At 44.1% G+C, this 24,710-nt stretch overlaps 7 protein-coding genes across 7 annotated transcripts; 1 reads left to right on the forward strand and 6 right to left on the reverse strand.

The window, feature by feature from the left end:
- Positions 1-4,133: 4,133 nt before the first annotated feature.
- On the reverse strand, positions 4,134-6,697 carry F5891DRAFT_1183111 (uncharacterized protein; the record flags this gene model as incomplete). The annotated part of the gene is made up of 4 exons (XM_041366245.1): positions 4,134-4,408; positions 4,733-4,811; positions 4,873-5,033; positions 5,086-6,697. The coding sequence occupies 4 exons, from the start codon at positions 6,695-6,697 to the stop codon at positions 4,134-4,136; spliced, it is 2,127 nt and encodes a 708-aa protein (XP_041230748.1).
- A 3,073-nt stretch (positions 6,698-9,770) lies between these two features.
- On the reverse strand, positions 9,771-11,738 carry F5891DRAFT_1183113 (uncharacterized protein; the record flags this gene model as incomplete). The annotated part of the gene is made up of 7 exons (XM_041366246.1): positions 9,771-9,845; positions 9,895-10,244; positions 10,308-10,525; positions 10,643-10,848; positions 10,898-11,188; positions 11,238-11,425; positions 11,450-11,738. 7 exons carry the CDS (start codon positions 11,736-11,738, stop codon positions 9,771-9,773), a joined length of 1,617 nt encoding a protein of 538 aa, XP_041230749.1.
- Positions 11,739-11,835: 97 nt separating this feature from the next.
- On the forward strand, positions 11,836-12,477 carry F5891DRAFT_976154 (uncharacterized protein; the record flags this gene model as incomplete). The annotated part of the gene is made up of 4 exons (XM_041376584.1): positions 11,836-11,973; positions 12,036-12,217; positions 12,243-12,297; positions 12,340-12,477. 4 exons carry the CDS (start codon positions 11,836-11,838, stop codon positions 12,475-12,477), a joined length of 513 nt encoding a protein of 170 aa, XP_041230750.1.
- Positions 12,478-16,906: 4,429 nt separating this feature from the next.
- Positions 16,907-17,499, reverse strand: F5891DRAFT_930909 (uncharacterized protein; the record flags this gene model as incomplete). Its single annotated transcript, XM_041373954.1, has 3 exons — positions 16,907-17,188; positions 17,250-17,378; positions 17,431-17,499. Coding segments are annotated over 3 exons (480 nt in total), but the record flags the coding sequence as incomplete, so codon positions are not given.
- Positions 17,500-18,916: 1,417 nt separating this feature from the next.
- Positions 18,917-19,288, reverse strand: F5891DRAFT_933725 (uncharacterized protein; the record flags this gene model as incomplete). Its single annotated transcript, XM_041374005.1, has 2 exons — positions 18,917-19,004; positions 19,212-19,288. Coding segments are annotated over 2 exons (165 nt in total), but the record flags the coding sequence as incomplete, so codon positions are not given.
- A 50-nt stretch (positions 19,289-19,338) lies between these two features.
- Positions 19,339-19,616, reverse strand: F5891DRAFT_944146 (uncharacterized protein; the record flags this gene model as incomplete). Its single annotated transcript, XM_041374529.1, has 2 exons — positions 19,339-19,415; positions 19,475-19,616. Coding segments are annotated over 2 exons (219 nt in total), but the record flags the coding sequence as incomplete, so codon positions are not given.
- A 706-nt stretch (positions 19,617-20,322) lies between these two features.
- F5891DRAFT_1126021 (uncharacterized protein) lies at positions 20,323-23,536 on the reverse strand (the record flags this gene model as incomplete). Its single annotated transcript, XM_041364034.1, has 14 exons — positions 20,323-20,460; positions 20,491-20,766; positions 20,825-21,049; positions 21,207-21,404; positions 21,463-21,642; positions 21,696-21,792; positions 21,841-22,001; positions 22,056-22,260; positions 22,317-22,513; positions 22,567-22,749; positions 22,823-22,855; positions 22,919-23,035; positions 23,099-23,394; positions 23,416-23,536. The coding sequence occupies 14 exons, from the start codon at positions 23,534-23,536 to the stop codon at positions 20,323-20,325; spliced, it is 2,427 nt and encodes an 808-aa protein (XP_041230754.1).
- Positions 23,537-24,710: the final 1,174 nt, after the last annotated feature.

Here is a 24,710-nt window from a genome sequence, read left to right on the forward strand (position 1 = left end):
AATCCCCCAGCGATATTGTGGTCCCTAATGAACCAGGTAACCTCCTGCCAGAATATGATTCTTCTGATGAGGAGATGGATGTTGAGGGAAAGGTTGATCTTCCTGGTGAGGAGGTTGACATGGCTACATAATTGCTCAGTGATAGATGTACATAAATGTTTTTCCATGCATGTTACCTATGCCACAATTGAATCATTCAATGATCACTCCCGATATCCAGAACTCGAAACTGCAGATTGAGGTAGATATCACCCAAAACCCAAACACCCGAATGTCAAATTATTAGTGCCGAACCCCGAGTCCCGGGTGCCGGGTACCGAGTCCTGACACCCGGAACTCAGGATTTGACATTTTAGATGAACGACATCTTCCAGACATGTTTAAATCAACCTATGTATATCTGTAAACATTTTACTAACCCCCAAACCCCAAACCGAGATGTACCAACCCCCAAACCCCGAAACACGAGAGTGCCGGGTCTCGGGTCTCGGGTGTCCGGAACTCGGAACTTGGGAGAATTTGGGGAGATCAATACAATTTAATTTACAATCGAGTTGATTGACAACACATTGACTTACCCATGTTTTGCAATATATTTTTGTTTAGACATACCGAGTTCCGAGTTCCGGACACCGGAGACCCGAGACCCGAGACTGCCGGGTCTCAGGTGTCCGGAACTCGGAACTGGGGAAAATTTGGGGAGATCAATACAATTTGATTCACAATCAAGTTGATTGACAACACATTGAATTAACTATGTTTGCAATATATTTTTGTTTAGACATACCGAGTTCCGAGACCTGAGACTGCCGGGTCTCGGGTCTCGGGTGTCCGGAACTCGGAACTCGGTATGTCTAAACAAAAATATATTGCAAACATAGTTAATTCAATGTGTTGTCAATCAACTTGATTGTGAATCAAATTGTATTGATCTCCCCAAATTTTCCCCAGTTCCGAGTTTCGGACACCCGAGACCCGGCAGTCTCGGGTCTCCGGTGTCCGGAACTCGGAACTCGGTATGTCTAAACAAAAATATATTGCAAAACATGGGTAAGTCAATGTGTTGTCAATCAACTCGATTGTAAATTAAATTGTATTGATCTCCCCAAATTCTCCCAAGTTCCGAGTTCCGGACACCCGAGACCCGAGACCCGGCACTCTCGGGTTTCGGGGTTCGGGGGTTGGTACAGTGGCTCAAAAAAGTGTCCCAATGTTTGTAGCTTTTCATGTAATTGCTATATCATGTGTCGAGACGTGGGAATATGACTAAGCTTTAGGGAGATGTCGGAAAGGTCTGCATCTCAGCTTCATTTCGGTTCCCTATACCGTGGGAAACTAATGACATTATGTGAAGATATGAGTATTTTAATTTGATGACTCATTGGGACACTTTTTTGACTTTGAGTTTTTACTAATGTAATCTCTATAATTCTAGTACTGTGTGTGACCTCCTTCTGCTCCAATCACTTCTGCCACTCTTCTAAACATATTCTCTATCAATTTTGGGTATTTCTCTTTGGTGATTCCATCATACTCTGCTGTAACACTGTCTCATAGTTGGAATAGCCCCTACAGTGAATCTTGATATGCTACAAGTAATTTCTTGAGTGATTCTCAGGGGTATTCAATATGGTTGATGTCTTGGGTCTATGTTGAACATGATAGAATAGTAATATCATGGTTTGCAAGCTATTGGTGGCTTATTTAGAGGTATACTTAGGGTCATTGTCTTATCACAAAACAGTATCTTCTTCATTAAATCATAACTTCTGCATGCTTCTTAGCAGACACTCCTGTCAAATGAGTATTTACTACTCTGTATTCATCCTCCCCTTTGCTTCATAGAAGATTCCCACTCCATTTTATCTCATATAGTCCTATACCATCAAGTTTTGTCTTGAAACTTAAGGTGTTTATTTAACTTTTCTTTATCTTAATGATTGTCTTATCTATTTTAATATAAATTCCTTGCCATATGATTTCATCCTATTGATTTTAACCTTATCTAACTAGATAAACCTCTTTCAGCTATTAGCAGTCCGATATTTGTACTTGAAAGTAGCATCTTGTCTTTTATTTTTATAGGTTGGAGACAGAGGAATCTGTTTTTCTTGATTATAGCTTTAAGATGGGCTGTCTTGAGAGTCTGTCTGACTATTTGAGTAGAGATAGTCATAGGAATGATGGAAATAATCAATTTAATCACTTTATTAGCATCAGCAGTCTTTCCAATTAGAATATAGTGATTAAGAGATCTTAAGTCTTATAGAGCAACCTTCTAGATTGGCTACCAAATAACTTAAAGACCATAATATTACTATTCTATCATGTTCAACATAGACCCAAGACATCAACCATATTGAATACCCCTGAGAATCACTCAAGAAATTACTTGTAGCATATCAAGATTCACTATAGGGGCTATTCCAACTATGAGACAGTGTTACAGCAGAGTATGATGGAATCACCAAAGAGAAATACCCAAAATTGATAGAGAATATGTTTAGAAGAGTGGCAGAAGTGATTGGAGCAGAAGGAGGTCACACACAGTACTAGAATTATAGAGATTACATTAGTAAAACTCAAAGTCAAAAAAGTGTCCCAATGAGTCATCAAATTAAAATACTCATATCTTCACATAATGTCATTAGTTTCCCACGGTATAGGGAACCGAAATGAAGCTGAGATGCAGACCTTTCCGACATCTCCCTAAAGCTTAGTCATATTCCCACGTCTCGACACATGATATAGCAATTACATGAAAAGCTACAAACATTGGGACACTTTTTTGAGCCACTGTACATCTCGGTTTGGGGTTTGGCACTGAAAATTTGACATATATATTTTTGTGAGTGTTGTGCTTCTGGTGTCCATGCTTAGAAATAGGATTTGTTGCACACCAGGGTTCAGGTGTGGGGTTTTTCCACTTCAGTCCTGGATTATTGGTCAATGCCACACATGATAGATTCATGTTTTTGTGCTTAGGGGTTTGGATTTGGTGGTTGATGGTAGGTATATGCACTCATAGTGTACATGTATCCTATGTGTTTGATTCGCTGGTGGCTACATCAGCTGTATGTCTTGATGGAACATATCTAGGCTCACCCATATATGTAATACACCCCCGTCTGCCCGCCCGTCTATGTATTATCCCCCACGTCGGCCGACCCGTCTATGTGATACATCCTATGTTGGCCCACCCGTCTATATAATACATCCTACATCGGCCCACCCGTCTATATAATTATACCCCACCTCGGCCCACCTGTCTATGTAATAAATATTTTATAGCACCCTCGGCCCACCGGTCTATTTGATATCTCTTTCGTCAGCCCACCCGTATATGTAATACATTCCACATCGGCCCACCTGTATATGTAATACACCCTACGTCAGCCCACCCGTCTATGTAATATTCCCCTACCTCGGCCCACCCATATATGTAATACACCCACGTCGGCCCGCCCGTCTATATAACAATATTTGCCTTACATCTCTCTTCAGCCCAGCTGTCTATAATATCCTACTCTACATATTACCCAGATGGGCCCACCCATCTCCATGAATGATCATATTCCCCCGGCCCATCCGTCAACATTAAGGATATATATATCATTGGCATACATGGGCCCACCCGTCTCCATCGGAAATAATATGAGTCCCGGCCCATCCGTCATCATCGAGAATATACACAACATGGGCCCATGATCAGCTGGCCCGTCTCATACGGGATATTATGGAGGTCGGGTGGCCCGTATAATACGGAATTTGTCACTGAAGGGGCTCAAATAGTGATACAATCAGTATGAGTAAATCACTGGGAGATACACACCAACTTTTAAGGCTCGGAAAAGTTTGACTCATAATCAGACAATCACAAATACATGTCGAATATCTCTGGTGCTTGCAGGTAATGTGAGAGAATCTTGCAAAGCTGAATGTAATTTCTTTCGGAAATATGAGTCAAGTGCTGCCTGCATGTAGAGAGTGTGACTGAGCATGTCAAAGGTAGTAGTAATGATACATGCTTTATTTTACACTAAGTACATAATGGGAATATCATGTGACTCATACTTGTATCAGATATCAACATATGTAAATGTGTCAGGTATGTATTACTATTCAATCAAACTCTACTCAGTTTTGTTCCTCTTCAGCTTGGGTATGGCTTCCATCATCCACCAGTGATCAACCACTTGCTTCTGTCGTGTCTCATCGACAGGTGGTGACACACTTTCCTCATTGTTCTGGGGTGGCATGAGTGAACCTGCCGCTGAGAGAATTACCCATTTGGAGACTAGGAGCCCAGGAGAGTCCTCCTTCAGAAGTGCAGCGATGTGTCTACCCAGCAGATCAATTACATTATCGAAATGCAACTGATTAGGCTTTTTAATGAGGTCATACCACTCTAACGCGAGTGGAAGAAGAGATTCAAAGTAGGGATCAAATTGTCAGGAGAGTTCCTTAGTGTGATGTTCAGATTGATGAAAAAATCAAGTCTTGCTGTCCCCGCACTTTTGGTATGTGGACGCGGACCATTCTTGCATTATCCATTTGATGTGCTGTAATGAATACTGTGGGAGAATAGTAGGGAGAACACACTTCATGCTGAGAGGGCCCCTGAATTTGATGCAGACCCAGATGAAAACATAAAACATTGATTCGAGATCATCCTGATAGACATGTGTGACCATGGGGGGTGGGTATGGTTTTGATCATGAGGCTCATGTACCCAAGCGCTCATCGGATGGATCCAGTGTGTGGAGGTAAAGCTGGAAGAGAAGGGACCACGACATGAAAGGTACTGTGCCCTGAGGTTGTAAGATGATATTGATTTAAATTCATATCCTAGAAACAAATCAAAACACTAACTGTGCCCCCAACACTGTACTGATTGCCTCGTACAATGTCTACAGCAAACTCCCAATCTATCAACATCCCATGGGTGCCATCACCATCATCTTCAATCATTCCATTATTCAAACTACAATCACGATGAAGAACCCAGTTCTGCTCTACCACTTGTTTCTGAACTGAATATTTTGTGAGTGCAATGGTTAGGTACATACGATCAAAATCACTTACTCTTAATAATATCCAGTATCAAGGTCAAGAACTCTGCGCGCAAATGGAATTTATACAAGGGTTGCACGTGGGGCTTCAAGACCAGGTGAACATGTGTATGGGAGGTGCCCTTTATGCTGCGCAGGACCTTTTGACAATACTTCACTGTTTTGTCAACCTTGCCAGGTTCCATCTCCACAAGCCAATATTCGACAAGGCGAGGAACACCACAGATCCCATCCATTTTCTCCATCATACAAATTTCATTCAGGACCTCTGATTTACTCCCGAGGACCCAGTGATCCTTGACAATATACTCTTCCTCATCCTTTCTCGCCAGATAGCACACTGTGCCACGACCAACAAGACCTTGAGTGGAGAATATTAGATCCAGGATATTGTATGTATTCTCATTTACTCGTATTTTTCCTATTGGCTCTGGGAGGGGTCCACTCAAAGAATCGCTAGGGACTTTGTCTATGAGGGGAACCAGGTTTGGAGGGATGTTGGCTGTGGGGTTGGGCACCGCATCCTCTATGGTATGTGAGGGCTCGCTCACGATCTCTTCGATCTCGGTGGTCTCGCTCTCCATGATCAGTGCATCTGGGATCACTTCAGCAGTCTGGTGAGGAGAAGGTGAGGGTTTGGCAACACGGAAATCAGGGGATCGAAGTATGCGATGAAGCATGTGTTTCAAGATAGTAATTGTGGGGTTGAGTCTGATACACTCGAGATTGCCGAAGACAATGGATGAAAATATCCATAAGTACTTGTCCAGCTCTCGATTGATATGTGTGCAAGGGCTGACAACTCCGCCCGAGTGGTCATATAGATGGATGCGAAGCTCGCGATACCCATTGCAAATGGAGACCAACAGTGCAAAATGTCTCCACAGTTGGTGTTTGAGAAGCAGGTAAGCCTTGGTGTCAAGAGTTTTGGCAAGGGGATGTGAAGGTAAGTAGGCACTTGAAGTCAGCTCACATATGGCCTTGATTGTATCCCATCTAGCCTCGATATCATCAAGCAGGGTGAGGTCTGGTTTGCGTGCGATTTCATCGCCACATATTATGGACAAGGAGTTCGATGCACTCCAGATATGAGATAAGTTGTGCTTCTGAGCAAGTGCAGGCTTCTGCAGGAGGAGGGCAAAGGTAAGAAGGTTATTGAAGGATGCAAAAACCTGTTCGGTCATCCATGGTTTTGTAGAATTGCGGTCAATTGCATGGAGCACTGGGGCTTTGTCACTACTGGCAGAGCTGGCATTTGTTGACATTATGTCGTCCTCAGGCTGGCTAAGACTCTCAATCTGTGACTCAGAGGCAGCAGGTGCACCAGTGTCATCGATGATATCCCAATCTCCCGACCTCTGATCTGTGGCACCACTATTTTCTCCTTCCCTCTCTCCCTGGTCCATGCTACTGTTCTCTCTTGCCTGATTACTTCTCTCCCCACTGGCAGCGAGTTTATCTAAATGTGACTCTGGGAGTGGCCAGTTCCAACGACATGTATGCGTGTCATAGAGTGGTACAAGGGTTGCTTCATCTTCAATGTGCTGAAATGCTTTGATCCTGGTATCAGGGTGGTTTTTCTTCAATGGAACTTTGAGATCCTTCACTCTGGGAACTTCAGTCATACAGGACTTGAAAATTAGCAATAATACATGGCCGAGCTCATCACTGTTGGCAGGTGAAGATTCCTGCAAAATCAAGTGAATAAGTTCCAAGCTGGTGAGTCAATCCATTGTTGTTATATCGTGAACCTCAGGAGCTGACATCAAAAATGTCAGCTTCATCCCGAGGCCCACTGAGCAGAAATGTTTACCGAGTGGCATGAGGGAGCACTAGTATGAATGCATGGATACAGGTACGAGAACAATCTTTGATCCATTTGGCATGTCTACTACAAAAATGACCCTATCTTGTATCAAATCTTAGGCTGATAGCACAAAGAAGGTGCTTTTATCCCAATATTCATTCAGCCAAAACTCAGCAGCATGCTCTAAACTGTTATATGCTGAGAGATGCTTGTCAGCAGTGGCGCCAAAGCGAGGGACCAGTTGAACAGGAGCCCTCAATTGAGATACCAGAATAATGTCGCCCATCCAGTTTCCATTCAAGTGTTTCGCTCACTTCAGTGTGTAAAGCCATGTGGCTGGATCATAATCATTTGAAAGATCAAAATCTTGGACATACATGAGGAACCAATCCTTCCAGGACCATTGTGTACCACTCTTGCCAATGGGTCGCATAATGAGTCTAATCTGCGTGATTGTATGACCTGTAACAGTGAGTAAACATACATTTATTGTAACACAAGACAGAAAGTACCCGAAAGATGACTACTAGGCCATGGGTAGCCTGCACTGGTCTCAACAATGACTGTATCATAACAGCCTAGAATCCACGGGTTGTTTGGTGGTACACAATTTAGCGTCTGAGCTGGTTTGATTGTGTGAGTGTCGTGGAAGTCCATCTCCTGCAAGCAAATTTTGAACCAGACTTGTACTTTGTTGAACAGGAGGATGGCAGTAGATCCAGCCCTTCTGGGGCCGCTTATTGAATAAACATGCTGGTGTCCATAAGCTGCCTCACATTGAAGGAAATCAGCTATGGCTGGTCATAGATCTGGTAAGCCAAATTTAATTGCGACTTCATCAATGGTGATGCTCCGAATGGAGGGGTCATATCCAAGATGAAAGGCAGTGCATTTGTCAACAAAGGAGCGAGGTGGTACAGGCACAGAACCCACTTCTCAATGCTGAAGTGCCTTCACAATTGCAAAGTAATTTGTAGTTTGGTGTGGGTGTTGAGCTGGGTTGATAGGAACATCTTCTGTGCCAACATCAGCTTCAATATCGCTATCTTCAGCATCCAAGTCAAACCCCTCTTCCTCACCCCTCTGTCCGTGATCCAGAAGGCTAGTGGCGAGCTCAAAATGATGACATTTTTCAGTACGGTCGAGGTGTCGATAAATTTGTGTGTTGTAATTGTTGTTATTGCTTGATCTGGCAGGGTCTTTGATCTCCGTAATGTGGGCATGTTCAGTGATGTCGGCAGACCACTGTCCTATGACATCAGAGTTGCGAATGCTGGGAATGATACTCTGCATTAGCTCTAGCTTGGGAATATAAAAGTTGTCGATGTTTCTATTATCCTTCCCCCGATGAGCCCCAGCAGCAAGGATTGCATCCTTGTTCATGTGAAACTCAGTTAGAGCACCTGAGATGCGCCCAAGATCTTCCTTGTCAATACAGTGGCTCAAAAAAGTGTCTCAATGTTGGTTGGTTTTCATGTAATTGCTTTCTTATGAGTCAGGGTGTGGGAATCTGACTATGCTATAGGAAGGTGTCAGAAAGGTCCACCTCCCAGCTATATTTATGTTCCCTATAGCGTGGGAGGCCGACGCTACCGTGTGAAGATATGGACATTTTAATTTGATGACTCATTGAGACACTTTTTGACTTTAAGTTTGACCAATACAATCTTTATAATTCTAGTACTTTGTGTTACCTCCCTTGGCTTTAATCACTGCTGCTATTCTTCTGGGCATACTTTCTATCAATCTCTGACATTCCTCTTTGGTAATTCTTTTCCACTCTACCACAACTCTCTCCCATAGTTCAAATAGCCCCTTTGGAGAATCTTGATAGGCAGCAAGTAGTCTTTTGAGTAATTCCCAGAGATGTTCAATAGGATTGAGGTCTGGAGACTGTGCTGGCCATGATAGAACATTGATATCATGGTCTTCAAACCATTTGGTGGCCAGTTTTGAGGTATGCTTGGGATCATTGTCCTGCTGGAAAATGATGTCTTCTTCATCAACACCTGACTCCTGCATGCTTCTGAGCAGACACTCCTCTAGAATGGAGACATACTGCTTTGCATTCATCCTCCCCTCCACCTCACACAAAATCCCCACTCCATTCCATCCCATCCAGCCCCATACCATCAAGTTTCCCCCTCCAAAATTTAGTGTGCCTTTCACCTCTCTTTCTCCTAGTGGTTCTCCTGCCTTTTTCCATACATATTCCTGACCATCTGACCCTAGTCTATTGATTTTGGTCTCATCTAACCAAATAACCCTCTTCCAGTCCTCAATAGTCCAGTGTTGGTGCTTTAGAGCAAAGGCTAGTCTCTTCTTCCTATGAGCTGGTGAAAGAAGTGGTTTCTTCTTCTTGGTTACAGCTTTCAGGTTAGCTGCCTTGAGAGTATTTCTTACTGTTTGGGTGGAGACAGTGGAGGGGATGATGGAATTAATGAGTTTGGTGGCTTGAACAGCATTTGAAGCTTCTCCAGATAGAATAGAATGGGCAATAGCTCTTTTGTCATGAGGGGTGAGCTTAGAGGGACATCCCATATTGATATTTTCTTTGTTTGGAATAGACTTCTTGATGACTCTAGCAATAGTAGCCCTGCTAAGACCAGTTTTGGAAGCAATCTGTCTAGTAGATAGACCAGAGGAGGTAAGAACAAGGATATTATCCTTTTGAGCAGGAGAGATAAACTTCATAAGGATTATGAAGGATTTCATGGTTTAGCTTGTACTTATATAAATGTCAGATATTAAAATCAGACCATATAATTAATATGACACCATTTTTTGAAATATTTAGTAATGATATTTTGTCTAGGTGATCTGATTTATCTAAAAAAAATTAAAGTCAAAAAAGTGTCTCAATGAGTCATCAAATCAAAATGTCCATATCTTCACACGGTAGTGTCGGCCTCCCACACTATAGGGAACATAAATATAGCTGGGAGGTGGACCTTTCTGACACCTCCCTATAGCATAGTCAGATTCCCACACCCTGACTCATAAGAAAGCAATTACATGAAAACCAACAAACATTGAGACACTTTTTTGAGCCACTGTATGTGGCGACTGTATGAGATACCGGAACTGCATGAGTGCACGTACAGCAGTGATGACACAAGGAGGTGCTGCATCCACACTGATAGCGATGATATAACATTGAATTTCTTGTTCACAGCGACCAGTGACTTGTTTTAATTTGGAGATGCCACCGTAAAAGTGTCGATAACTGGTGATGGGCTGTAACACTGAGAACCAGAAGTCTATTTCAGAATCTCCAACAGCGCGAATGAGCCATTGGGTGTCATGGTCAAAGAATTCTTTATGATGATGGAGTGATTCCAGTATAAGAAACCGGGAGGGGTCTGCTAGTGCATAGTCCCACCAGAACAGTTTGTCGACACCATTCAGTCAGAATTTATGTGCCTCACGGAAATATGCCTCGAGATCATCAGGATCAGCACATGAGCACACAACAGCGAGCTGTGCAATCATCATTGATTTTGTCTGGGGTTCATGATGGAATGCATCCCTGAACTGCTTATACATTGCCATCATCACTGGCGATGTTTTTCCACCAATGACTGCCAGCATCATGGCCTCGGGGGTGTCGGTGATATAGCTCATGAGAGCAGTGAAGCAATACCGACTGCATCTGATAGGATCAGACAGCATGACACCATGTTGAGTGGATTGCTTGAGCGGCTCAAGAACGATATTGAGGCATTGATGTATAAGGCGATCCTCCAATACACCCTTCATTCACTTTTTCTTGTGAATGAACTCGGGGACTGGTAACAGGGCAGTGAGAACGAAAGAGTTGGTTGACGATTTCAAGTGTACATTCATATGGATGTTGGAGAGGCTAATTAGGAGCGGATGAGCTACATGATCCCCTGTTAATGCAGTGATGTTTGTCTTGTCAGAGGAGAGAATGGTGCCAAGGAGGGTTGCACCCTTGGGTATTGCCGACTTTAAGAATACATGAGTACCAGACCTCAATATTTGACTATCTACTCACTTGCATATCCCATGTGTCGTTTCCTGACATCCATCTGGTGTATACATGACATAGTTTCTCTGCAGTAGAGTAAATCTTGCGAGGCATGAGATCCATATGACGGTGAAACAGTGGGTGATTGAAGATGCTGGCGATACATTCAATAGGGTCATGCCAGTACAGAATGACTGGCGACTTTGTAGGATGCGATGTATGAATGACTTGAGACTTCCAGCATGGACCACTGGGCAGCATCTCAGCTTGACTGCATAGTTCTCTGGTGGAGCGGAATGACAAGGGTAAATCCTTGATCTAAAAAGACGTGAATCGTTAGCAGTGAAAGTGAAGTAGACAAACTGACCATTTCGAGTGATAGAAAAGAGTCAATCTTCCCCATGCTTAGGCCTGAATGTAAGAGCCATGCTGCAAGTTGCCAATCTTGTCGACTGCTAAACAGATAATAGAGGTTCGTTTTCTGATATACGCTGTTTTCATCCGCATCAAACAGCCCCAGAAATGTGTAGCTGTCCTCATAGGCCAGAGTAGGCTCTGGAAATTAGTCGATTACTTCACCAGCATGCACTTTATTTCCATCAGGGATGTCCTCTCCTCCTGCACCGAAATAATGAAAATTTTCCTCGCCTCCAAGTCCCAGATCATAAGAAACATCACAAGGAAGTCCAGCGAAGGCCTCGTCATCTGCAGAGCCCATGTTATGATCTTCACCAGGTGAAATGGAGTTGATCATATCCTCTAACCACGTGTTGCATCCGGACCGAGGCTGGCTCATATGACGAGCAATGGAAGTGTGGTCTTTGAAGATTTTGCCGCATGAGGGGCAGCTGGAATCATGATGAGACATACTAGTAGTAAGACACTCAGCCTAGTAAGAAACACAGACTTCAGTAATATGGCTGATACTAATACCGGCATTTCCCGAAACTATTTCTCAATACACAATGACCATCAATCTGCGTGCATTATCAACAAAAGCGTCAGGTCTAGCTGACGACATTCTTCATCAGCACCATGATGACGCGAGACCAGGGACATGTGGGATGGACTTTTACGAGCTTCTTGAAGCTATTACTTCCTTGGTAAAGTCAATTTTACATTTCTCATTTCTTGAAGGCACCTAAATTTTTATCAATTGATACAGAATCCAACTAATTCTGAAACAAAACTTGTTATGGACCTCGCACGAGCCAAGCGTGAAGTATTTCGGGCACAAAAGGCACTTGCAGAGTGTTTACTACAGGAAAATGAAGTTTTATTGAGCTTGCTCAGATTCCGAGTAGATGTCACGGGGAAGACACTAGACGATGCAGACATGGGCCTGGGGTGCATGAGACTTGCCTTTAAACAGCATGGCTGGTCTCATTTATCTGCAAGACAATGCAAAAGTGATCATCAGTGTGCCGGTAAGTTTATGATCTGTGAGAGAAAGCAATTGTACTTATCAGGTGCAGAAAATTCATTATCTGCTACGACAGAAGGTCCAAGTGGCCACGCTCTCACTATCCAGCTTGACTGACCTGTTTGTCATGAACTGTTTGCACTACTATATGTCACATTATGATATTAGCCTCGTGTACTACTAGCACTATTAATACTGTGTTTTCCTTACAGTTCATACAATGTTTATGCTCATGTTGTTATCTCGGTGTTTGAATGTAATTTTGCATTGTCTGAAGCCATCCATAGTCCGAAATAAAAGATTGAGCTCACATTTCTATGGTATTACTAGTACTGGTATATACTACTTACTACTAGTAGCTATTCAAACTCGGACTCCTTCGACTTTCAAATGCAAAGTCCTGTGAGTCATGTTGAACTGTGAGTGATTGTAATAAATGTATACCTTATGGTACTATTTGCTGTGACTCTCGGCGGAACTGTGAAATCTGTGATCAGCTGTTGTGGGAACATAAGTCGTGTGCCTTCTGTGGGGAAAGTTGTAGTTTGCTGATGGACCACAATTGTGATTGTGATGCCTCAGATCTAATCTCTCTCTCCCAGTTGGCACCCACACCTCATATCGAGTCAGCCTAAGTATTGGTATATTTGCTCTCACAGAGCAGTCTGGAAAGAAGGGAAGATTGTGATTGACTGCTACAGTTGTTTTGCCCAGCGAGAACAGATTGTCACTTGTAATGCTGTGACAGGGAAACTTATGCACACATCCGAAGTGGCTACTGGAGGGCCACAAATGATTCTCATTGGATGGCCTGTCGGGATCGGTGGAGGTCTTCGAATTAGTGCAAATTTACTGTATAATAAATACAATACTGTTTATGATGTACACTTTTTTGTATGACATCAGTAAATTCACACATTGCTTGACCTTCCTTTTTTGCAACTTGCTGCCGGATAATTCCCAAAAAGGAGCGGAAAAGCCATTCATAAGAACAGTAACATCAACTTGCCATGAACTTGCCACAAGACAATTATAAGTCAAAAAAGCAGATGCCTCCTCTTGACTTCAACTTTTTCCAAACTTATTTTAGTTTTTTTGGCAATTATTTCGTACTTATTGCTACATTGTGAGCTGTGCCAGTAGCACAATTCAGAGATACTTATTATACTTATTTCACTTATTGTACACTTTCCAGACTTATTTAACTCTTGTTAAGATCATAAGCAAAAAACACTGAATTTCAGAGGGAGTAACTAATATAATGAGTACTAGTGAGCGGGTGAGAGTAAGTAGCGAGCGAGCGAAAGTAGGTAGCGAGCAGGAGAGAGTAAGTAGCGAGTAGGAGAGAGTAGCGAGCAGGAGAATAACAGGCTAACTGATGGAGATGTTATTAGTATAAAAAAGACAAGAAAAACAAAGACTTACTCACATAGTACCTACAGGCAGGACATGGCACTGTCAACCGTCCACCAAGAGACGAGATCATGCACTGGCTGAGAGCAGGATATGGCTGCGGCACTATCAGAATCGGGTAGGCAGATTAAAAGATGAGATCACGCACGGTCTAAGAGTGGGATACGGCCGCAACACCATCAGTGTGGAGTAGGCAGGTAAAAGGCCATGTAAAAAAACAAAGTAGGTTAGCAACATAAAGAATACACTCACCTCTGTGGCTTACCAGAGAAAGATACCGCAATTCCAAGACAAGTTGTGTTGAAGAAGATGGAGGGGCAGAGCAGTGGAAGAAAGCATTGATGTGTCCAAGAACGTTTGTTGAACCATGGGAATAAACAAACATACACAAATGTTTGACTTGGATGTTTCGGACTCGTTCAAGCTCAGGCCGATCCAAGTCGTTGCCCACTGTCCACAGTATGTGAGTGTGTCATTCCTTGTTCGAGTTCGAGCCACACTGATTCAAGTTGTTGCCTACCGTTTGGGGGAGGTGAGTGTGTCGTTCCTCGTTTGAGCTTGGGCCATGCTGATCCAAGTTGTTGCCCACCATTTGCAGGAAGTGAGTGTGTTGTTCCTCGTTCAAGCAATGGCCATGCTAATCCAAGTTGTCGCCCACCATTTGCAGGAAGTGAGTGTGTCGTTCCTCATTCGAGCAATGGCCATGCTGATCCAAGTCGTCGCCCACCATTTGCAGGAAGTGAGTGTGTCGTTCCTTGTTCGAGCAATGGCCATGGTGATCCAAGTCATCGCCCACCATTCGCAGGAAGTGAGTGTGTCATTCCTCGTTCAAGCAACAGCCATGCTGATCCAAGTCGTCGCCCACCATTCACAGGAAGTGAGTGTGTCATTCCTTGTTCGAGCAACAGCCATGCTGATCCAAGTCTTTGCCTGCTGTTCGCACTTCGTGGGTGTGTCAGTCATTCTTCAAGCAAGAGCCACGCTGATCCAGGTTGTTGCCCGCTGTTCATGCTTCATGGGTGTGTTGATCCTCCTTCAAGCAAGAGCCATGCTGATCCAAGTCGTTGCCCGCTGTTCACAGTTCATGAGTCTGTCGATCCTCCTTCGAGCAAGAGCCATGCTGATCCAAGTCATTTCCTGCCATTCACCATTCGTGAGTCCATGTCGGAACTTTTTTAAAAGCATTTTAATCCATTAAAATGGCCTAACGACACGGACCCATTATAATACATTACGATCAAACAGTCAGCATTTTAATGAGTATCACACCATTTTAATGCGCATTAAAATGATGATGTAATGCGCGTTTTAATGGTGTCCACCTATTCTTAATGGATATTTTAATGGTACCCACCAAATTTTCATACACATCCCAATGGCGGCCCTTGTAGTCTTAATGCACATTTTAATCTTATTTGGTTGAGTCTTAATGTTCATTCTAACAAGGTGATAATGAGCATTCGTCGCATATCAATTGCAATTCCCAGAAGTTGATATAAAAACTAATGTACACTAATATGTTGCGAAAGGAAACGAGACATAATACCCCGCCCCCGCCCCCGCCCCCATTGACATCTAAGGGTGGTTCACAGATCAAAATAAACATTGATATATCATGAAAGTGTACGAACACAGGATACAGCATCTGCAGCCAGTCCACCTAACACACTGGGCCCACAACATGCGAATGGTTGATCGACCCCTTGGTTAACGAAGTCGTGTGAGAGTGTGCGCTACGACTGACGTTGAAGAACGGGATAGACAAGCCATCTACAGACATTCGAAATCAGCCACGACAAGTACAATGCTACCCATAATGATATTACTTACGAACGAGATGATAGAACCAAGGACGACGAAGGACACTATAGGCTGAATAGTTGCAGCGAGATACTGTGCTTGATCTGCAGGTGGGTCCTCCAGAGTGGGCAAACATGTGAGTGCTAGCCTTAGCCTGGCCCGGCTCGACTCACACTGCAGACGAGAAGGACGCGTAAACTTGACTGAGGTCCTTGTAGAAATGGAAATAATCGAGGCTATGAGCGAGGATTTGGAGGGACCGGAAGGACATTCTGGTAAAATGAATGTCATAGAGCATGATTGTCAATGGATAATGCGCTGATCAGATTTGAACGTACCGTATGGATGAATACTGAGCAAGTTGTGCTGGCCTGGAACTTACTGGCATGCTGACTGGGGCCTTGTGCGTGGCATGCAACATGGACCACAGTTTCTGTCCAGAGGTACAGTTGAGTGCGTAAGTTAAAATGAACAGAGAGGCGAGAATAATGATGCCAAAGCAAAACTCACTTTGTATTGGCGAAAGTCAACTTCAAGAACAAATTTTGTGTCGGAAGTTCGTCGTCGTCGATAGTACAGAGGGTAGCCCTTAGACTAGAGCCGCGGTTCAGGCTAGTGCTAGGGCAGACACGAAGACTGCGCTGACTCCTGGACCCATTGACATCTAGGATGCATGAATGTCAATGAATTTAAATGATAAGAAATGGTACTTAATAACCAACTTACTGGACCTGTTACATGACTCAGACATTTCAAGTGAGAGCGACACGAAGATATCATGGGGAATGGTAGCAAAAAATTGGGCAAGATCATTATGCCAAGGTGTTGAATGAAGTTCAAGTTCAAACGTTCAAGTTCGACTCATTGCAATTGATTAGTAATACCATTAACATCTCATTCTAAAAATACTACGACCAGATTGCATTGGCATTTCTGATTCGAAGGACACCGGACTGATTCAGAAACAAACATGGGTAACTATAAAGTAAGAGATATCATACCACAGGGCGACGTGAGGAGCGGCGCATAGCTGTGGAATCAATGGCCGACTTCTTCTTCCTGCCTCTGGGTGCCTTTGCCACTGGCAAAGATTTAGTACTAACTAGTAATGCATCCTCGCTCCCTTCGATATGATCCTGGGCATCTACCAAAGTCTCTGCGTGTGGCGTCGCTATGGGAGTCGCGAGACACGGAGTTGAAGCAGAAGGCTGTGGGATAGGGTCATTTTGAATGATAGGCTTGTCAATGGGGGCCGCGACTTTGACTTGAAGAACATTGACAGTGGGCATGGCTTCCACAATGATGGGTCCCGAGGTTGCAGTGGTTGCAGCTAGAGTGGAATAGTGTAGATCTTTGTTATTAACTGGCATTTGCAAATCAACATATTCCAACGACTCGTTGTCCCAGTCTGAATCACTGGCATCCAGCACAGCCATGACACGATCAAGAGATTCAGTGACATGCTCCACAGCGCACGGAGTGTCGTTGGATGGCTGTGTCTTTACAACACCATCAAAGACGTATCCATTGATTTGCTCGACAACAGATTTGATGCGCTGGTGAGTCCACTTAACAACGAAGAATTTCTTGACTGTCCGAAAGATGGAGTGATATGCAATCGAGGAAATAGCACCAACTCCATCACCCGAGAATTCTTGGTCTGGTGATAGGATGAATATGGTCTACAGGACATGATGAGTATCAGCTCAGTTTATATTTAGAGCAATGATTCAGAAAACTTACTGATGTGACACCAAACACAATTAGGCCAGGAGTGCAGCTCGTAAGCTGCCATATCTTGGCATAAGGAGGTGGTCCGCCACATGCTTTAGGATACAGTGACATCTTTCCACATATTGCGACCTTGATAACCTTCAAAACCAAATATGAGTGACAATGTCTGTTGTTGATGAGTAGACCTTACCTTTGCAATGACAATCCAGTTTTTGAAACATTTCTTCTCATTCACGACGTGGTCGGGGTAGAGAATCGGCGCCTTGAAGATATCGTACACTTTCCCCTTGCCTGCTTCCCATCCGATTAAGTCTGTGACTTGAGGGAGGGAAGTACGATCGTATTTTGAAACGAAATACTCATTGGGCATATTGAATATACCACCTGCGACGGTACGAAGGCCATTTAGAAATGACGAGCGAGCCTGTTGCATTCCGCTCCCAAACTAATTGAAGCTTTAGTTACATTCATTACAATGACTTGAGGTAGGAAAATTTACGCACCTGGTTGAAGAACACGTTTGTTCGCATCCGAGCGTGCAACACGTGGTCGATGGATGCATAGAGTTCTGCAACAAGCGCGTCCCTTTCCACAGACTTCTTTGCGTAATGATTTGGGTCCGAGAAATCAACTGGAGGATCAGGACAGTCCGTTTGAAAAACGACTTTGTCGGGGAGAAACATCTCAGTAGTTATTGCATACTTCTTCGCCAAGCCTAAAATAAGCTTGTCGACATCACTGGTCTTCGATGAATCAGAAGCTGCGACAGAGGTTACTGCGGATTCCGATGCGGATGGTGTTGTAGATGCCGATTGTGACACTGATGATACCTTAGATGACAATGTGTGAGGGTGTTTGCGAAAGTGTTTCAGCTGTTGCACAATAAGAACATTGTTGCTCTCATTCAGAGATACATTCCGCCGCTCGAGCTGCTCATGCTGAAGTTGGAGATATTTAACGTACTAGTAGATCGAGTGCATTAGAATTTAGAACATTGTCACGAACAGAAGTGAAAATGTACCGCTTGGTAGTGCTCGATGGAAGCACCAACGCTCGGTGGAGCCACAGGCCGTTGAATGCCTTCATCTGCTGAGTCCGAGCCTTCGTCCGGAGAACTCAAGGATGCTGAATTCGAGTCAGAGCCAGGCATTGATGCGACAGGAAGGAATCTGAGATGGTGGGTCACAGGGTGTCAAGTCAAAACCGTCTCACAGTCGATGCTGTTTTATGCGGTCGTGTGGTCGGGTATCATTACAAAGCGGCCTTTCCATCTGAACAATGTCATTAGTAACTGAGGCAGAAGCGACTCAGAGTGACCTCAATATTACCCTACACATGGTTTGACACCCAGTGCTTATTAGCTCATTCAGAGTTGTTGAGGCCATGAGGCTGTGACCAAAAAAAGTAAGTTCAATGGCACAGTAGTTTGGGCGCAGTAAAGGCATACAACATCAGTGCAGCATGAGGCAGTCCATGTGTAATAGTACACATTTGAAATCTACACATCAACATGCGGACGGATCAAGTCTCGTAATTTAATGACAAAATATGATCACTTACATCTGTGAAATGGTGAACGTTTGATGATCTTGGCCTTCGTGATCTTGGCCATGGCCTGCTGGATCAGATTCTTCATACCGGGGAACTAGTTAATACTAGATCCATGCCTGAGTGTACAGATAGTCGGTAAGATCACGACCAGCAAGATCGAGATGGAGGATGGCATGTGGAAGGGTGAAACCGTCACCAGAGTCCATGACGATACTGGTGGTACGACCGGAAGCATACAGTGACAAGACAGCCTAGATGATCCTCAAGATAATCACACTGACGGTTGTGTTCTCAACGGCTGTGTTCTCAACGGCGCTCATCATCGCGGATGTTCTGTGCCTCCCAAACCATGTGAACAGTCTTCTCTCGCTCCTGCTATTGGCATAGATTCAGCCAATCTCTCCCAGCGCGCGGAGACACATGTCAACACCATCACCAGAGTCCATGACGATACTGGTGGTATGACCGGAAGCATACAATGACAAGACAGCCTGGATGATCCTCAAGATAATCACGCTGACGGTTGTGTTCTCGACGGCGCTGCCTCTCATGGCTGAAGATATCTGTACAAGTTCAGAATCAATTGGTCCTCCTCGTGGGTCATACCAGCGTGGGAATGAGTAACTGTTTGAATGAAACAATGTGAGCGAGAGAGTGGTCATCAAATAAGAGAATGGACAAACCTCCGACATCAGTTTGCTTGGACCATCGCAAGTCAATCTGTGGGATGAGAACATGAACCATTGAAGGCATTCCAAGGCCACAAAGCTCCTTCGGCGTGTAGAAGACGACAGGACGGAAATGGGATGGAATTTTGCTGAGAATTATGCATGGCGGGAGTGCACCATGTTGATGTGATGTGACATTGTAAAGCAATCATGTGGCGAAGGAAAGCCCCCAGCTGAAAAGATCACAACTGATGGTTGTGGTTATATCAGTGGTGCGGCCTTGATGACCATCATGCGAGTAATGAAGTACTTGAGTCGACCAACCGCCGTGCAAGGGCGTATTGCTGGTGCCAAAGGAATGTGGGTTCTGCACCCAGATCCTGTGCATCAAGTCCAAGCACCGACTGGCAGGATGAGAAGACTGCGAACATGTGCGTGAGTTGTGGTGAAGGAAAGCCCCCAGCTGAAAAGATCATGACTGATGGTTGTGGTTATATCAGTGGTGCGGCCTTGACGACCATCATGCGAGTAATGAAGTACTTGAGTCGACCAACCGCCATGCAAGGGTGTATTGCTGGTGCCAAATGAATGTGGGTTCTGCACCCAGATCCTGTGCATCAAGTCCAAGCACCGACTGGCAGGCGGGATGAGAAGACTGCGAGCATGTGCGTGAGTGGGCCAAAAGAGAAGGTGGGTAGTAGGTCGGGATTGTCAGTGTGAATATAGGCATTCTTGGGCGAATGATATGGAGAGAGGTGAACAGAGCATGTGAAGGAGTTATAGGATGCAGGAAGGCAATCTTTAGTATGTAGAAGAGGATGAGATGGGAAATAGGATGCCAGGTATATTGAGAATGGCTTGCCTCAGACTGATTGCGCCTGAAGAGCCTTAACTCTAAGGAATATGTCAGTGTCCACAGTGTGGATGACAAAATAATCCCCAGCCGTTTCAGGATCATTGGCGAGAGCAGCTCCCCGAATGATTGACTGGACAGAAATTATCTCAGAGGATGAGCGAGGTTTGGCTCACACACGCCATAGTCCAATGTCGTCATCTCGCCTTCGACGAGTACCGGCAATATTGACATCATAAGGATGAATAAGGGCAAGGGGGAAATCGGTGCCACCAATCGAGCAGGTGAACATGTATACGAGGCGAGCGAAAAACGGCTTGTCCACAGTTTTAACCATGACGCAGTCATACCTAGGTGATCCATAGAACTTCGGATTACACTGAAGTAAGTCTCTGTGCACGCGCCAGTCAACTATCGATTCGTAGTTAACCCGCAAGAACCGAAATTCCGTTATCTGATAGAAATGTGTAAGTGATAGAATCAATTGGGTGTGAAGTACATTAGTAACATACCATGTCCTCTGCGCACAGGTGAATGCGTCTTTCGTCTGGTAACGGAATATGGTTCTGTGGTAGGAAGACGTTCAGGAAGCTGTTCAGCTTCATCCGAAAATCGGTGAAGGCTCTATCAGTTCTGTACATACGCGTGATATCTGAAAAACAGTGATTGCCTTGCTTCGATCCTAAACTTGAATGCGCATCAGTAATAGTCACGGTTTCATCGAGTTCTGCATTGATCTTGGGGTCACAAGCGTCTCATTGATTGTACTCGTCGAGTTCTTCGAGTTCAGTGTGCATAGTTGTTGAGGTCAGAAGCCATTCGTCGTAGTGCAGGATCTGTAACAATAAAACTATTAATTAGCCCAAATTCGCGCGATAGTTATAAGTGGTGAACCTGAGAAGCAACATTCTTAAAATTAGTGCGCTGAAGGTAGATTTTTCGCAAAGCACCATGCATCTTTTCATTTGGCTTTGTATTGTAGTTGCGTGTCACGCCTTTGGCCAAAATATCGTCGAATACGTGTGAGATCAAGTGCTTCTTGGGAAAGTTCCAATTTTTGAAGGTTTCGGGTTGCGATTGGGTAATGTATTCCTAGTGAAATGTCGGGCAATCATTGTCAAGGACATTTGAGAAAAAAACAATGACTTACACCCATTATTTCTGAGAACTTTTGCAGCGCCAACTTTCCAGCTGCAATTGTGTCTTCTGTATGGACTTCCAATGAAGTATATATATCGAGCTCAACGTAGTAGCAAACACAGCAAAGAAGTAAGTGTCCCAGTTTACAGTGGGATGAAGTGAGGATATCCTGTGCCGCGAATATAATCATCTAAGTTCGTGTTAGTACCTAAAATCATCGAGAATGTGCAAATCAACTTGAACCTTTGACAGATGCCCAAGAACTGTACCATCAGTGAAATCCACTGCGATGACAGACAAAAAATGTGTCATATTAGGCCATCGTGGAAGGGCATCGAAGCTAAGGCAGTGAATCAGCAGTAGCATGTATTGTAGTGTCAATACATACTTTTCATCGAGTTTGACCGATGCTTCCTGCCCAAGGTCCGAAATCCAATACTTAACTTCCTTCCACAGGTGGTCACCCCATAATCCTTCCTTGTTTGTATGCAAGCGGTCCACCGATAGCGCACGATGAACATCAGTATAAAGAATTTTCGAGAAGACGTTCTTACAATTGAATTACATCAGCAAGCAGTAGTTATCATGGCGGAAACAGCTCACATCAACATCTCGGAGTGAGAAAGCCTTCAGATGATCCTCCTTTTCCTTCTCGGAGGGCATGGATCTTGCGAGACGAAGGACATCTTTGGATTGGTGGCATGTGTGCAACTCGTGGGTATGGAGAATGGACTGCTCGTCCTGTGGAACTAAACAAACTGGACATGGGAACTTACCCTTAAGTCCCCGGATCAACGCCATGATACATCTGTGATTCATGAGCCTCGCAGTAGAGTAGCAAACTATAGTGATACTGCAACTCACTGTTCCTCGTAATCAGCACTCAAAATTAAAATCAATGGCCAGAGACAACATTGGATTCCGCCCGCACACTCGAACCAATAGCCCGTTTTCGAGTGCTTCTCGACCGAGGCCAGAAGCTGGTAGAAAGACGTATGCCAGACAGCATTTTTAAAGTCCACGTACTTCTTCTTTTTCATGTGCTTCTGATCCTCGACAACCTGAATTAATACAATTAACAACACTACTCAATGAGCAAGCTTGATACACGAACAATCAGCAGCCACCCCACAACACGACCACCTCCTAACGCAGTATTTCCATTACGAATATGAACTGGCAAGTTGGCAATGCGGGCAATGATTGGGTAGCCTTTTTGGGTCCCAAATGACAACAGTTTACTCTTGTCTGCGTAGAGAATAAACGCCAATGGTTTGGCATCAGGGGGAAGCTGTGACTACAATACAACAGTTCGGTTATGTAGTATTAATTTACAAGGACAGGTAACAAATAAAAACATTGAAACATACTTGTGCATTCCAAAATGCATCTGCGGTCCACGGCTTGTCAATGAAACGTACAAACCGTTCTCCGTTGAACTTTGAGAGACGTTGCGCATCGAAGACAAAATGAGGCGCGAGACGTTCGTCTCGCAATAAGTCAAGCGCCCAGTCGAAGAGTGGGCGGTAGTGCATATCGAATTCGTACACCTCCTTTTCGAAGGGAACAGATAGTGTATCATGCTGGAACTTGATACTAATGATCAATTTATTATAATGTTAGTTGTAGCATGAGGGAATACTTACTCTGGTATAACGTTGCGAAGCAAAGTCCCAGAGAGAGCAAACTTCGTCATGATTGTGCAGGGTGAATGAATCATTGCCTGTAGCAGACCGATGAAAAAGATCGAGAAGGCGATTTGTTTGATCCTTCGTCATCACGGCTTCGAGTGCAATCTCCGCTACTTCAAAATCGAGCCGCATGCGGAAAGGCTCCCATGGGGAGTTGTTACGAGGTGTGTGCTCTTCTGTTGGGCGGCTGCGGGAGAATTCAGCAAAGCGGTGTATAGTAGATGGGAGTTGGCTGTGGGGATGGTGTTCGACTCGAATATCATTGAGCTCACGGGGCTCATTGTGAATATGTTCGGGCTCATTGCGACAATCATCAGCATCGTTGAAGTCAGGAATTGCGTTGTGGTCTGCTGGGGGGTGTTGTCGAGGTGGTGACCCTTGCATATCTGACATCGTTAGTGTATTGTAAATTAAAGTAAAGGGGACATACCAATGTCTGCTGCCCAGATCGTAGTAGCGCTCACTATATTGCAATCAGAGAAAAGCATAGTACCATCATAAATATAAGCACTCACCGGCACCTCCAGCAGACAACTGTGCATCTTCAAAACGTCGTAAATTATCGCGAATCTTGTGGCGCTGCTTTCGAAGTTCTTTTAAGAAAAATTAGACTATCTATCGAGCACGTTGAACAACTGATTGAGCACTCACCTTTCTTTTCGGCTCTCTGAACTATGTCAGCAAACTCCTCGTCTTCGAGCCGTTCCCGTTCCTGCTTGGAACAAGACTTAGAATGGGATCCTAAACCACGTGCACGAATGTTTGCTCCGCATAGATTGCACGTCACGAGGTCAGACGCCCGCTGTTTCGACTTAGGCATGGGTATGTGTTAGTGGGATACGAGGAGTAGCAGACGAATGATGATCGATGAGCGAGCTGATTGATTACATACCTTTGATCGTAATACGAAGCTTATCCGTCAGAATCGCCATCAGAATGTCATTAAACTCCGCCTTAGGCATTGTAATCAAGTCGAAAAGATTTTGATGCACAAACTGCATCACGACAATGTTGAAATTCTGCTTAAGGCAATTTAATGAGCTCGTAATCAGGTCAAAATTATTTTGAGGCACATTGTAACACGTGACCATTATGATGTAGGTAAAAGATCTCTGACACATCAATCTCGTTATTGTGTTGCTACTACTGACATACATTGTACCTACACCCATATATCTAGTGCAGGAATATATGGGTCATGAGCTACCCGCCACAGATTAGATACCAAGTTGAATTACTTATTTTACTTGCTGTACTTATTTTTGTTTTGAATACTTGAACTAACTTTTCTGACTTTTCGGCACTTGTGTGTCATGCGCTTCCTTTTTTGACTTGTGAAAACAAACAGCCAAGTGAATAAAGGTGAATAAGTGTCAATAAGTTAAAAATAAGTTTTAATTTTTGAAAAAAGGTCTGCCAAGCAATGTGTGAATTTACTGATGGAGCTGTGGATAGCAGCTTTCCGTCAGCGGAAAAGGCTGCACAAGTGACGTCATATGTGTGTTGAAGAGGTGGCCCGTCAGAAGTTGCCGAGTCAACACTTACCACAACCACGACCTCACCTTAC

This window comes from Suillus fuscotomentosus (genome assembly GCF_016647785.1).
Source record: "Suillus fuscotomentosus strain FC203 chromosome Unknown F5891scaffold_7, whole genome shotgun sequence".
In the NCBI taxonomy this organism is placed as follows: Eukaryota; Fungi; Basidiomycota; class Agaricomycetes; order Boletales; family Suillaceae; genus Suillus; species Suillus fuscotomentosus.